General features: G+C 36.4%; 1 protein-coding gene across 1 annotated transcript in view; it reads left to right on the top strand.

Moving 5' to 3' along the window:
- Positions 1-15,027, top strand: part of stan (Protocadherin-like wing polarity protein stan) — a gene marked incomplete in the record, with an annotated part of 461,543 nt that overhangs the window by 390,656 nt on the left and 55,860 nt on the right. The window contains 1 exon segment of the mRNA XM_075310442.1: positions 12,170-14,474. Within this exon segment, the coding sequence (XP_075166557.1) occupies positions 12,569-14,474 (1,906 nt within the window).

Genomic DNA, 15,027 nt, shown 5'->3' with positions numbered 1-15,027 from the left:
TCCACGTTTTTAAAGGACTTTGGTAGCACATGAAGAAAACACACATGAAGAAACCCACACTCTTTCTTATCTGGGTCAATCCATAATATTTTCGTCGTCCTTCGGATACTTGCATTGGTCCACGTTTTTAAAGGACTTTGTAGCATATGAAGAAAACATAAAAAAACAAATAAATTCAAATTTGTTTCTTAGTATCAAGTACGAAAAACTCAAATTTCAAAGAGAATTCTGTCTTAAAGTTATTCTTACTTTAATTCACCGTTTCTTTGGCTCGGAATCAATAGCAAAATCATAAATTTTTGGAACCGGGCAAGGTTTTGTTTCAGTGAATTGATTGATTATGAAGCTATTGAAAAGAAAAATTTCTTTCATGTAAATACACCTAGACCTCGGTTTGCTCTTGAATTAGGACTAGTTTTCAAATTGCGTCGTTAGATTTTCAAAGTTGCGTTATTATCTATCTCCAATTTTTGTATAGTTCGCCAAAGAAACTTTGCGTCGTTTCAGTTTGCGTCGTGTTTTTTGGAACGTATCTGCGACGCAAAGCGAGGTCTAGGTGTATATCCATTTTTATGTGGAATCACTTGGCTTTAAAAACAAACGAATTGATTGAAATATAAAGAAAGTCTAAAGTCGGGTGGGGGCGCCTATATTATACCCTGCACCAATTTGTAGATCCATATTTTCGCTACCATATCAAATCCGTCAAATGTGTTGGGTGCTACGTATAAAGGGTTTTGTTCCCATATATTTATATCTGACTCGATCTGACTCGACAAAATCTTTGGAACCAATCAAGGTTTTGTTTCGGTATAAAGAAATTCGTTTGTCTAAATTTTTGTTCCGGAGGAAAGGAAAATATTTTCTTTGGGTGTACTCGTCGTCATTTACATTGACCGAATTCACCATATGTTGCTGTTCCACATTCAGCAGCTCTTCATAAAATAGTTTTTCAACACCATAGAAAACTTCTATTTAAAATATGATGAATGCAAATAAATTTTTTATTTTATATTTGGTTTTCAATATAATGTACACACACACACGAACACATAGTGCAAATATATAAGCACATATGAGCTTATATACACAAGTCTATTACCACAATATTGCAAGAGTGTGTGTGAGTGTGTTTTTGGAACAAAAAAGTTTTATTGTATTTGACAAGTTTTCGGCCCCAAGGACATACGTACCATAGTCCTGGAGGATGAACATCCAAGAAGTTTTTGGTTTTGGTCTTAGGCCAAGTGGGCACCACACACACACACATAAACTTGCCTGCTACATATGCCTCATATGGAATTGTGCAATTGCATATCCTCGGTAAGTGTCCATGTTACCGAGATGTATGCAAACACACTCAAGCCACAACTTATAATGATGACTTGAAACTTTCAAAAAGAGTTTTCCTTTATGAATATTTATGAGTGAAAGTTAAACAGTGAATGTGAGACTTTTGTATAGTTCCACACAAGAAATGTGTTAATGTAATTTCCGAGTAGATTTATTTAAATATTTTTCTTTTGATACATTAAATAAAAAAATAGTAATTGTTTAGGAAATGCAATACTTTTAAAAATTAATTTACTTAGTTACTGAAGTAAAAGGACAAAACGTTTATTTATGAATAAGAGAGAATTTTCATTTAGTTGGATTGTATATTCATTTAAGCAAACACATTTGAATATTGCACATACACAGAAAAAATATATTTGAAAATGATTTCCACAGGCATCTAATGGTTATTTTGAGGATTTTTATTTAAATCCAAGTTGACTTAGTTAAAAGCAAAATTGATTTTATTTATGTTAGCCTGATAACAATGCAGGCCGGTTCTTCGTCCAAATTAATTACTTTATATATTATTAGTACAATTTGAATACCAGCTTATTGGATATAAAATATTGAGGAATTGCTTGATTATAAAGCCATTGAAAAGAAAAATTTCTTCCATGTAAATATATCCATTTTTATGCGGAATCACTTGGCTTTAAGAACAAAAGGAATTCATTGAAAAAACCAAGAAAGTCTAAAATCGGGCGGCGACGCCTACCCTGCACCACTTTGTAGATTCACATTTTCGATACAATAACAAATCTGTCAACTGTGTTGGTTGCTAAAGGGTGATACGATTAAAATTTGGTCAAAGGAAAACGCGTGTAAATCGGTGATATCGTTTATTTAAAAAATCAAATTAAATTTCTTTTTCAAGTCCAATTAGTATAAAATTCAAGAAAAATATTCAGTTAGGCTTTCGCTTTTCCAAATCCGAATTGCCGGGCCTCACGCTTGACACCTGCCATCCGATTTTGTACAGCCACCTTGTCCACCTTCTTCGCCGCAGAAAGCCAGTTTGCCTTGAACTGCTGCTCGTCCTTAGCAGTTTTTTGATCTTCTTTAGGTTCCGCTTGACAATAGCCCAGTATTTCTCAATTGGGCGGAGCTCTGGTGTGTTGGGAGGGTTCTTGTCCTTGGGAACCACCTGCACGTTGTTGGCGGCGTACCACTCCATGGCCTTTTTACCGTAATGGCAAGATGCCAAATCCGGCCAAAACAGTACGGAACAACCGTGTTTCTTCAGGAAAGGCAGCAGACGTTTATTCAAACACTATTTCACGTAAATTTCTTGGTTGACAGTCCCGGAAACTATGAAAATGCTGCTTTTCAAGCCACAGGTACAGATGGCTTGCCAAACCAGATATTTCTTTGCGAACTTTGACAGTTTTATGTGCTTGAAAATATCTGCTACCTTTCCCCTTCCTTTTGCCGTATAAAACTCCTGTCCCGGAAGCTGCTTGTAGTCGGCTTTGACGTAGGTTTCGTCGTCCATTACCACGCAGTCAAACTTCGTCAGCATCGTCGTGTACAGCCTCCGGGATCGCGCTTTGGCCGTCGTATTTTGTTTATCATCGCGATTTGAAGTCACTACCTTCTTGTAAGTCGATAGTCCGGCTCGTTTTTTGGCTCGATGCACCGTTGTAGACAATACACACAGGTTATTTGCGGCATCTCGGAGAGAGAGGTTAGGGTTTCGCTTGAAACTACCGGCAACTCTCTTTGTCGTCTCAGCGGTTTCCGGTTTTCGATTTCCCCCCGATCCAGACTTCCTGGCTGTCGACAAACGTTCCCCAAACACTTTAATTACATTTGTACCGGTTGATTTGACAACTTTTAGCGATTTTGCCAGCTTTGCGTGCGAGTAGCTCGGATTTTCGCGAGGCGCGAGCAAAATTTTGATACGCTGCTCTTCTTGCTTGGACGGCATTTTGACAACTGAAGAGTGAATTCTAAAATCAAAATAGGAGCAACATTCTATACACACACCTTCAAAATGAGGGGTGTTCAGGTTTTTTAAATGCAAAATTGAAAGAAATACGTCAAGTTTATTTTGACCAAATTTTGACCGTATCACCCTTTATAAATAAAGTTTTTTGTTCCCATATACATATATTTATATCTGATTCAATCTGGATAAAATTTGTTAGACTTCTACAAAATCTATACACTCAAAAAAAAGTGAACTCTCTATTTCACTAAAGCCATATTAACTTTATATTAGTTCATAGAATCATTATGTTTGGAAAAAGTTTATTTTAGTCAAATAATTTTTTACGTATGTTAGTTAAATGAACTAAAAACCGGGAAAAAGTTATACACAAATAAAGCATAAAGATTTCCTAATTTCGTATTTCTTACAAAATAGTTCATTATTTCTTTAAATTTGTAAATTTTACCAAAAATGTATCCATCATGAACTTCGTATGTCACTAAAGACATTCTTGCAATTTTGAACTCCAAGATTTCTCTTAAAACTACAAAATTTTCTTTAACTACTGAAAAAATTTAGTTATGTCTAATAAATTTTCTTGAATTTGTCGAAAAATATTTGCTTATTTTTGCCAACCCTAACCTCTCTCTCCGAGATGCCGCAAATAAGCTGGGTTTATCGTCTACAACCGTGCATCGAGCCAAAAACCGACCCGGAATATCGACTTACAAGAAGGTAGTGACTCCAAATCGCGATGATAAACAAAATACGACGGCCAAAGCGCGATCCCGGAGGCTGTACACGACGATGCTGACGAAGTTTGACTGCAAGGTAATGGACGACGAAACCTACGTCAAAGCCGACTACAACGTGCAGTTGGTTCCCAAGGACAAGAATCCTCCCAACACGCCAGAGCTCCGCCCAATTGAGAAATATTGGGCTATTGTCAAGAGGAGCCTAAAGAAGACCAAAAAAACTGCTAAGGACGAGCAGCAGTTCAAGGCAAACTGGCTTTCTGCGGCGAAGGTGGTGGACAAGGTGGCTGTACAAAATCTGATGGCAGGTGTCAAGCGTGAGGCCCGGCAATTCGGATTTGGAAAAGCGAAAGCCTAACTGAATATTTTTCCTGAATTTTATACTAATTGAACTTAAAAAAGAAATTTAATTTGTTTTTTAAATAAACGATATCACCGATTTACACGCGTTTGCCCTTGACCAAATTTTGACCGTATCACCCTTTAACATCACGTACCAAATTTCAACAGAATCGGTTGAATTTTGCTCTTCCAAGGGGCTCCGGAGGCCAAATCTGGGGATCGGTTTATATGGGGGCTATATATAATTATACACCACGTACCAAATTTCAACTGAATCAGAAGAATTTTGGTCTTCCAAGAGTCTCCGGAGGTCTAATCTGGTGATCGGTTTATATGGGGCTATAATAAATATGCACCGATGTGGACCAATTTTTGCATGGTCATTAGAGACCATGTACCAATTTCAGCCGGATCGGATGAAATTTGCTTCTCCTAGAGACTCCGCAAGCCAAATCGGGGGATGGGCTACTATGGGGACTATATATAATTATGCACCGATGTGGACCAATTTTTCCATGGTCATTAGAGACCATATACTAACACCATGTACCAAATTTTAGCCGGATCGGATGAAATTTGCTTCTCTTAGAGGCTTCGCAAGCCAAATGTGGGGATCGATTAAATGGGGTCTATATATAATTATGGACCGATGTGAACCAATTTTTGCATGGTTGTTAGAGACCATATACCAACACCATATACCAAATTTCAGCCGGATCGGATGAAATTTGCTTCTCTTAGAGGATCCCCAAGCCAAATTTGGGGGACCGTTTATATGGGGGCTATACGATATGGCCCATTTGCAATACCATCCGACCTACATCAATAACAACTACTTGTGCCAAGTTTCAAGTCGATAGCTTGTTTCGTTCGGAAGTTAGCGTGATTTCGACAGACGGACGGACATGCTCAGATTGACTCAGAAATTCACCACGACCCAGAATAAATATACTTTATGGGGTCTTAGAGCAATATTTCGATGTGTTACAAACGGAATGACAAAGTTAATATACCCCCTTCCTATGGTGGAGGGTATAAAAAAATGTTTCGTTTTTAAATTACTTCATTCAAATGAATTCCAAGACACAATTTATAAAGCAATGCAAAGGCTTCAAAAGGTAGTAATTCCGTCCTATGGTAAGCCAATGTAAAATTCATTGGATACACAGAAAAAAATATCACAAAAAAATTTCCAATTAAAAAGTTAATTGAAGTTGAAAAATTTTTTAATTAATAAGCTAATTGATACAATTAACTTTTTAATCATGATAAAAACATTAAGTTAATTAAGTCAATTATTCAAAATTTTTAAATTTTTAATTAAAAAATTAATTGATATAATTAACTTTTTAATCAAATTCGGAAGACTAATCCAGTTAAAAAAAGTGCTGATTTTTTTTTTAATTTTTAATTAAAAATGTATTTCAAACAATCATTTGTTAATCCAAATAAAAACTCTAAGCCAATTCAGAAAGTAATTAAAAATAGTTACCTTTTTTAATTAATAAATTAATTGAGTTTTGCAAGCAACACCAATTAAATTTTTAATTGATTCAATTAAAAAATTAATTGAAATTTGCTATAAAAATCAATTAATTTTTTTATCAAGAATTTTTTCTATGCCCAATTAAAACTTTGATTGATACTATCATTTTCGTGATTGAAGACATTTCAATTAAAAAATTAATTGAATCAATTAATTTGGTGATTGAATCCGAAAAAATTGTTTTGTGTGTATGATCCAAGTTTGCACTACTTCTGGATTACAGATTGGTTTTCCAAACTACTTTTTTGTAAGATTTTTTTTTGCTGGGCCTATGAAAGGGCCATGTTAAGTTCATCGCTTCTGCGCCAATGTTGCACCACTGCCGGATCCGAAAAGAACATTTGCACGACTTTTGATGGGTTAAGAGATATGGACATATCAAGTTTTTCGTATAAAATTTTGATTAGTCAGGATTTGACGGAAATTTGGATTTTTTTCAAGGTTATCATTAAACTATGCTTCTAGGAGGCATAGTTTAGAAGATATAAGCAAAGAATGTTTTTATATGAAAATTTCTATTTTTCTTTATTTGAATGGAATTTTTGATTTTGGGATCGATTACTATAAAAAGTCGATCAATCGATTTTCAAAAAATTGAAAAGCTAAGTCCAAATACCTGCTTATCCAAATCGTACGCCAATTCAATAAATGATTTATTTCATTGTTTTAGTTTTTCTTTTATTTCAATACATTTTCTATCCTCTTGCTTTGAGAAAAGCACTTTGGGCATTCATTTAGTTAGAGATTTTACGAGGCATTATTATAATTAAATATCGGTTTTGTTGACAAGTACACTTAAAATGACAAAAGAATTTCTGGGAAATTTTCCCTAGGCATGCAAAGCCAAATATTTTACCTTAATTCAGGACATTAACATAAACAGACACTTGAATAATTTATACAAAATTATAACAAATAAGGTATGGCTCTCCACTTTCCCAAAACAAAGAGGGCCTTTGAATATCCTTTGAATGAATATAGGAAATAAAAGTAACTAACGGAAAAAAGGGGGGGGGGAACGTTTAAAAGTAAATTTTATTTGACATTGTTTTCTTTATGGGGTAGGAGGGAGGGAGGGTGCATAAATTAAAAATAAAAGAAAAACACTGAGTTAAAAAAATTCTAAAAAACAACATTTTTTTTACATTCAAACACTAAGTGAAACCATTGCTTAGCCATTCAATTGTTAAAAATACACAGCGTATATTTTCGTACAATACCATAAACAATAAAGGATTCCCTGAAATTTTTGGGAACTTTTCAGTCCATCCATGGCTTTTTGGAATGTCTTAATTTATGCTCGAACATCTGTTAATTTCCCACAAATAAATCATTATCGTCCATGTTTATGGTCCACCGAACATGAAACTTTATTTCATTGAAAAATCATCAATACCACCACCATCATAGCCAACAATCCTTACGCCACCAATATGCGAGTGTAAACAATCAAAAGGATTTCAAATACGTAGCAATTGAATTTTTTATTTGCATTGCTCCAAAAGTTGAGCAGGGTCATTTTCATTTATTTACCCTTCATCCTTCATCATCGTCAGCATTAACATTAACATTTGCGTCTGAGATTTTTCAATTATTAATAGAGTTTTTCAATCTTAATGGATTTTTAATTGAAATTGCCCTCATTTTCGTAGAATTCATGTCAGTTCATTTATACCAATTCAAATAATGGTTTATTTTAGCAAATCTTTATATAAATAAATGAAAACTCAACTCAAATTCCCAATGACGCATATTTCTTTGACCTCACAAAAATATGCCATTTCAAATTTTGTGTTGGTCAATGAAAAAATTTTTGGGGGGAATTGAGATACTCATATTTCATGGAGAATTTTGAAATAAATGCTTCACAATGGGGAAACTGTCTTTATTAAAACGGGTGTACTTATTTGAGAAATAAAAAAAAAATGTTAAAGCGAAAAAAGACATATTGCTATAAAAATGACATCAAAGCTATAAATGGCACCTGAAGCTGGATGATCTAATGGCCACAAAGTCTGAAGTATTGAGCCTATTTTATATGCAATCAACGACACAAATTATACCCTGCACCATTATGTATATCTATATGTTCGATACCATCCTTCAAAGATATATATTTGGATAACTTTTTTTACACATCTAGAAAATCTTAAGATAGAAAAAATCCGCTAATGCCCTGGGAGAGAGCAAAATGGTGTTAAAAGAAAAAACAAGTAAATACGGCCGAAAATTCGGCCACCATGCGTAGCGTAGAAAGTTCTACCAAAGACTGGCATCACAATCGTATTACACCGAAAAAATTTCTGTTGTAAATTAACGCTAAATTTAACTTATTTTTATTGCAAAAAAAAATATTTGCTTGTAGTTAAATTTTATTTTTTATTTATTATTATTTTTTTTTTTTTGAAATTTTCCACAGCCCAATGAAATTTTTCCTTTTTTATTAAGTATGTCTCAATGAAGAAAAAATTAACCCTTTCACTACCGAAATAAACGTAATGATAAAAACTTTTATTTTTCTTCTGTTTTTACTTGTACTAACAGCATGTAGAATAAAAATTGTCATTTTGAAAACGTACTTCAATTACTTCAATTACTTCAAGAGCTATATGAGCTTGTTCTGAAAACTTGATTCTTGAATTGTGACAAAATAGCTTTACGAAAATAAACGGTATTTGGCCTATAATTTCGTTCAAAGTGTGAGAAAAAAATACAAAAAAGAACCCGTAAAAGTATCAGCTATAGCTATTGTATAAAACTCCATTTACTAGAAACATACAAAACAAAAATTGTCTCAAATTTTCGTATTTTTCGTTTATTGTTAAAGAAGATTATAAAAATTTATTTTAGACCTCACCAATATGGCCAATATTTAGAGCTTATTTAGATTAGAGCCTCTACTTTAAAAGAACATCGAGAAATAAATCGAAACTAAGTGGGAATTTGGTGTCTTTTTTGAATGTCCTTCTAAGTGGACATCGGTAGTGAAAGGGTTAAAAAAAACGAATTAATTAAAATTTGTTTCCTAGAATCCAGTGCACAAAACTCAAATTTAAAAGAGAATTGTGTCTTATCCTTACATGGGACACACCGTGGTGCAATGGTTAGCATGCCCACCTTGCCTACACAAGGTCGTGGGTTCAATTCCGAACACCAAAATGTTTTTCAGTGGTGGATTATCCCACCTCAGTAATGCTGGTGATCCTTACTTCAATTCTCCGCTTCTTTGGCTCTGAGTCAATACCAAAATCATTAGTGTAAAAACAAAATCTTTCCCAGCAAAAAAATTTGGAAGTTCTTCCAAAGGCACAACTTTGAAAACAATTCCAGAAGATGCACTTCCAATGATGTTCTTTATTTTAACTACCCAGGAAGTTCTTTTGATTAAATTTTTTATAACTTGGTTTGTTCATACTTTTAATGGGTAATTTTAACTTTTTTAACTAAAACAAGTATATACAGCACTAAGTTCGGCCGGGCCGAATCTTAAATACCCACCACCATGGACCAAATATTAGGGTTTCCTTTGAAATTTCAGGAGGGCTTGAGGACTTGAGGACACTTCCCGAAGATAAATTTAAAGATTTCACCTATGAGGACTATATCAGATTCTGGATTTATAAGAACCATTTTTGTTTGAGTTTTAGAGGAATCATTAACATTTCTTGTAAGTGTGCAAGAAAATTATAAAATAACGTCTTAATTTGAAATCTTAAATCTGTGGAAGTAAAATCTGGAAATTTTACATTGAGTTTCAAGCAATTTTCATGATCAGTGCGCCTTCTACACCGTCAAGAAGTGAAGTCGGTCTATATGGAGGCATTATCAAATGGGCCGATAAAAACTTAATCCGATACACGTTTTTGTGAGCCTAAAATATCAGAATATTTACAAATTCAGGCAAATCAGATAAAAACTACGGTTTCTAGAAACCCAAGAAGTAAAATCGGGAAATCGGTCTATATGGGGGATATACCAAAACATGGACCGATACTCACCATTTTTGGCACACCTCTTTATGGTCATAAAATACCTCTAGATTTCAAATTTCAGGCAAATTGGATAAAAACTACGATTTCTATAAGCCCAAGACCCCAAATCGGGAGGTCGGTTTATATGGGGACTATATAAAAACATGGACCGATATAGCCCATCTTCGAACTTGACCTGCCTGCAGACAAAAGACGAGTTTGTGCAAAATTTCAGCACGATTGCTTCATTATTGAAGACTGTAGCGTGATTACAACAGACAGACAGACAGACAGACAGACGGACAGACGGACATCGTTATATCGTCTTTGAATTTCTCCCTGATCAAGAATATATATACTTTATATAGTCGGAAATCGATATTTCGATGTGTTACAAACGGAATGACAAACTTATTATACCCCCATCACCATTCTATGGTGGTGGGTATAAAAATTATACCCTCCACCATAGGATGGGGGTATATTAACTTTGTCATTCCGTTTGTACCACATCGAAATATTGCTCTAAGACCCCATAAAGTATATATATTCTGGGTCATGGTGAAATTCTGAGTCGATCTGAGCATGTCCGTCCGTCCGTCCGTCTGTTGAAATCACGCTAACTTCCGAACGAAACAAGCTATCGACTTGAAACTTTGCACAAGTAGTTGTTATTGATGCAGGTCGGATGGTATTGCAAAAGGAACAGTCGGTCCACTTTTACGTATAGCCCCCATATAAACGGACCCCCAAATTTGGCTTGCGAATTCTCTAAGAGAAGCAAATTTCATCCGATCCGGCTGAAATTTGGTACATGGTGTTAGTATATGGTCTCTAACAACCGAGCAAAAATTGGTCAACATCGGTCCATAATTATATATAGCCCCCATATAAGCCGATCCCACGATTTGGCTTGCGGAGCCTCTAAGAGTAGCAAATTTAATCCGATCCGGCTGAAATTTGGTACATAGTGTTAATATATCGTCTCTAATGACCATGCAAAAATTTGTCCACATCGGTCCATAATTATACATAGCCCCCATATAAACCGATCGCCAGATTTGACCTCCGGAGCCTCTTCGAAGACCAAAATTCATCTGATTCAGTTGACATTTGGTACGTGGTGTTAACATATAGCCTCAAACACCCATGCACAAATTGATCGAAATCGGTCCATAATTATATATAACCCTATATAAACCGATCCCCAGATTTAACCTCCGGAGCCTCTTGGAAGAGCAAAATTCATCCGATTCGGTTGAAATTTGGTACTTGAAGTAAGTATATGGTATCCAACAACAATGCAGGAATTAGTTCATATCAGACCATAATTATATATAGCCCCCATATAAACCGATCCCCAGATTTGACGTCCGGTGCCTATTGGGGAAGCAAAATTCATCCGATCTGGTTGAAATTTGGTACGTGGTCGCAGTATATGATATTTAACAACCATGCCAAAAGTGGTCCGTATCAGTTCATAATCATATATAGCCCCCATATAAACCGATTCCGAGATATGGTTTTGGAGCCACTTGGAGGAGCAAATTTCATCCGAGTCAGTTGAAATTTGGTACATTGTGCTTGTATATGGCCGTTAACAACCATGCCTAACTAGGTCCTTATCGGTCTATAGTTATATATAGCCCTCAGATAAATCGATCCCCAATCACACAAAAATTGGTTCATATCAATTTCATAATTGTATATAGAAAAAATTATAAAAATTATTTATTTGCTAAAATATCACAGAATTTTTTAATTTGCATCCAAAACATTGAATCCGGATCATACCTAACGAAGTGATGCAAATTCAGTGCAACGGCTGTTGAAATGGAGGACTTCCGTCCTATGACAAGCCCATGTTAAATTCATCGCTTCTGCACCACTTCCGGATCCAAAAGGACATTTTCATTGCTTTTTTGGCGACGGTTTTTTTGCTGGGATTTTTTGGAAAATTTTATTATTTTATATGCTCGTGCAGTGATTTATGCACAGTAAAATTCAGAAAATTTTAATTTTTACCAATAAACAAAGGATTTTTATACATCACCTCAAAAGAACTTCTTGTGAAGAAAAAATTAGGTCCATCTCTAGAAGAGCTTTTTTGGATGTATTTTAAAATTAATGATCTTCCATTTTTTTGCACGGCAGTTTTTTCCTCCTACCAGTAGATTTTTTTTGCTGAATCTACCAAAAGCATGTTTCTCCAGTTGTATATACCCTCAAGTTTAATGGTCCACATTGCATTCACATTCACATTCTCCTTTTTTTATTTCTTTTCCAGAATTCTACATAAACTCCAGGGTCAAGAAAAGAAATCATTCGATGAGAAGGACACACAAATGATGGTTAATTATAAAAAACATTTTTGATGTGTGGTTAATTAAGGTCTAGACCACACACTGACCACATCTTCGCAGAAAAAAAGAAAAGAAACAAAACGGAAACGGAAGGACAATAGTCATTTGTGAATCATCCTTCGACTTCATTCCGACATCATACAAAGGTGGATGTTTTTCACATTCTCTCTCTCTCACACACACATACACTCAACCTGCGACTTAAGACCACACGCACAGAAAGAGATACTGTGAACATATTTATTTATCACTTTGATAAAAACCGCACATGTACACTCGCACATACACACGCATACGTATATGCATAATTACCTCTCAAACACATGCATAAAAGACATCTAACCAAAATGTTTGTGCGGCAACATATGGAGGAGTATATGACAACAGAGTCCTTAATAACACTAGCAACGGGAAAGGTAACCACAGCTGCATCCTTATCCGTATCAGCATCCTCATCAACATCACCACTACGAACAGAAACAAAAACAACAACGACAACGACAGAAACATCTGTGGCTGCATTAAAAAGAGTTCAAAGCTTTGTTAATCAACACCAACAACTACCCAGCCAAAGCTTGCTGCCCACCGTCACTCCATCAACGAGAAATTGCCACCTACGTCGAGGCTTTGTTGTGCCATCACAATCATCATCAGCAGCATCCGCCTATTCGCATTTAATGCTCTTAGCCATCATCATCTGCCTTACAGTACAAATTTCCACAGCATATCTGATAATAGTCCATGAGGATGCCACACCGGGTACGGTGATATTCAATGCGTCCGTTTATAAATTGGGCTCGGAGCGCCATTACAAAATCAATGCGCACAAATCGGCCCATTTTGTACACCATCTAGTCGCTGTCAATCACAAAGATGGCCAGATACAACTGAAGAAATCGCTCAAGTGTGATGGTATCTATTATCCGAATTTATTTACCTTCTATGTGGACTCCACATCAAATCGTTTACGTAGTATAGACTACTACAGTTTACCGATAAGGATTTTCATTTCTGGTCACACCTGTAATGAGGATCGTAGGGTGGAAGAGGAAATGCATGCTCGTCACTATGAGGAAGAGGACAGTGGCTATTCGAAACGAAGAAGACGGCGACGATTTGTAGAGGAATTGGACCCTATTTTGGAATATGAACGCACCTATGGGGAGTTCAGAGATTTCCCAGCATCCCATCCAAATTCCTTGCATTTGGAGACGACCTATAACCATAATCATTCAATAAATGAATTTCGTGATGGTGATCTACTATTTGGCAATTCCTATGATAATGAAATGCGCCATCGTATTTTGAATCGTAAGCGAAGATCTTTACACTCCTCTGCAGAAGTGGCCCCAACTCCATCGGCGGTTAATTTGCATCGACGCATTTCCGAGGCTAAACAATGGATCTCAGAGACCTATGCCTCGTATGCCATACACACCACAGACAAATGGAATCAAATATGTCTAAGGAAATCGCAATTCATCAATAACCTCAATGCCTTTCTGCCCCGATCCATATGCCAGTATTGCAAAGTGAATTTCCTCGATGTTAACGATGAACGCTTTGTCATTGAACACCAAAATCGTGATTTAGTGGCCAGCCGTGATGTCTGCATACATGAGTCCATATGGAAGGTTAGCATTACCTTTAATATCCGTTGTGATCGTAGTGATATTGTGGACTCGGATCATCGTTTGAAAATCGTCTATCATCATCAGGAATTCAATGACACTGACATAGCTCGCCGTGTGAGACGTGAGCTTCGCAACCAGTCACCTTATTTTGAACAAGCCCTCTATGTGGCTTCAGTTCTGGAAGAACAACCGGCTGGGTCAAGTGTCACCACAGTAAGGGCCCGCGATCCTGAAGATTCGCCCGTGGTCTATTCAATGGTCTCTTTACTCGATTCACGATCTCAATCCCTCTTCAAAGTGGATTCACGTACTGGAATTGTTACCACATCGGCTAGTTTGGATCGTGAGCTAATGGATGTTCATTATTTTCGTGTTGTGGCCACCGATGATAGTTTTCCTCCTCGCTCCGGTACCACCACCCTCCAGGTTAATGTCTTGGATTGTAACGATCATAGCCCCACATTTGAAGCTGAACAATTTGAAGCTTCGATTCGTGAGGGAGCTACGGTTGGATCAACTGTGATAACATTGAGAGCTACCGATCAGGATATTGGAAAGAATGCTGAAATCGATTATGGCATTGAAAGTATAACGGGTAAGTTATTTGATTTCAGTTCCCTCACACATCACTTAGACGGACCACACCCACAAGGGCAACTTGATGACCTCCTTTTTCTGAATATCATGACAGTAAAGAAGTTATTGTGCATCGCCCCATATTTCTTGCAAACACCGCTATTAGGGGACTCAAGTCAGGAGAGATAGGTTAGGTGGCAGCCCGATGTATCAGGCTGAATTAGACTATTCAGTCCATTGTTATACCACATTGGTGAACTTCTCACTTATCACTGAGTGCTGCCCGATTCCATGTTAACCTCAATGACAAGAGACCTCTTGTTTATAGCCGAGTCCGAACGGCGTTCCACATTGCAGTGAAACCACTTAGAGAAGCTCTGAAACTCTCAGAAATGTCACCAGCATTACTGAGGTGGGATAATCCACCGCTGAAAAACTTTTTGGTGTTCGGTCGAAGCAGGAATCGAACCCACGACCTTGTGTATACAAGGCGGGCATGTTAACCATTGCACCACGGTGGCTCCCAGGAGAGAGATAACTAGGACAGATTTCTGGTATTGCATATGTGTTTG

The sequence above is a fragment of the Haematobia irritans genome, chromosome 5 (genome assembly GCF_050003625.1).
Source record: "Haematobia irritans isolate KBUSLIRL chromosome 5, ASM5000362v1, whole genome shotgun sequence".
Taxonomy (NCBI): domain Eukaryota; kingdom Metazoa; phylum Arthropoda; class Insecta; order Diptera; family Muscidae; genus Haematobia; species Haematobia irritans.
This window is presented reverse-complemented; position numbering and strand designations above follow the sequence as displayed.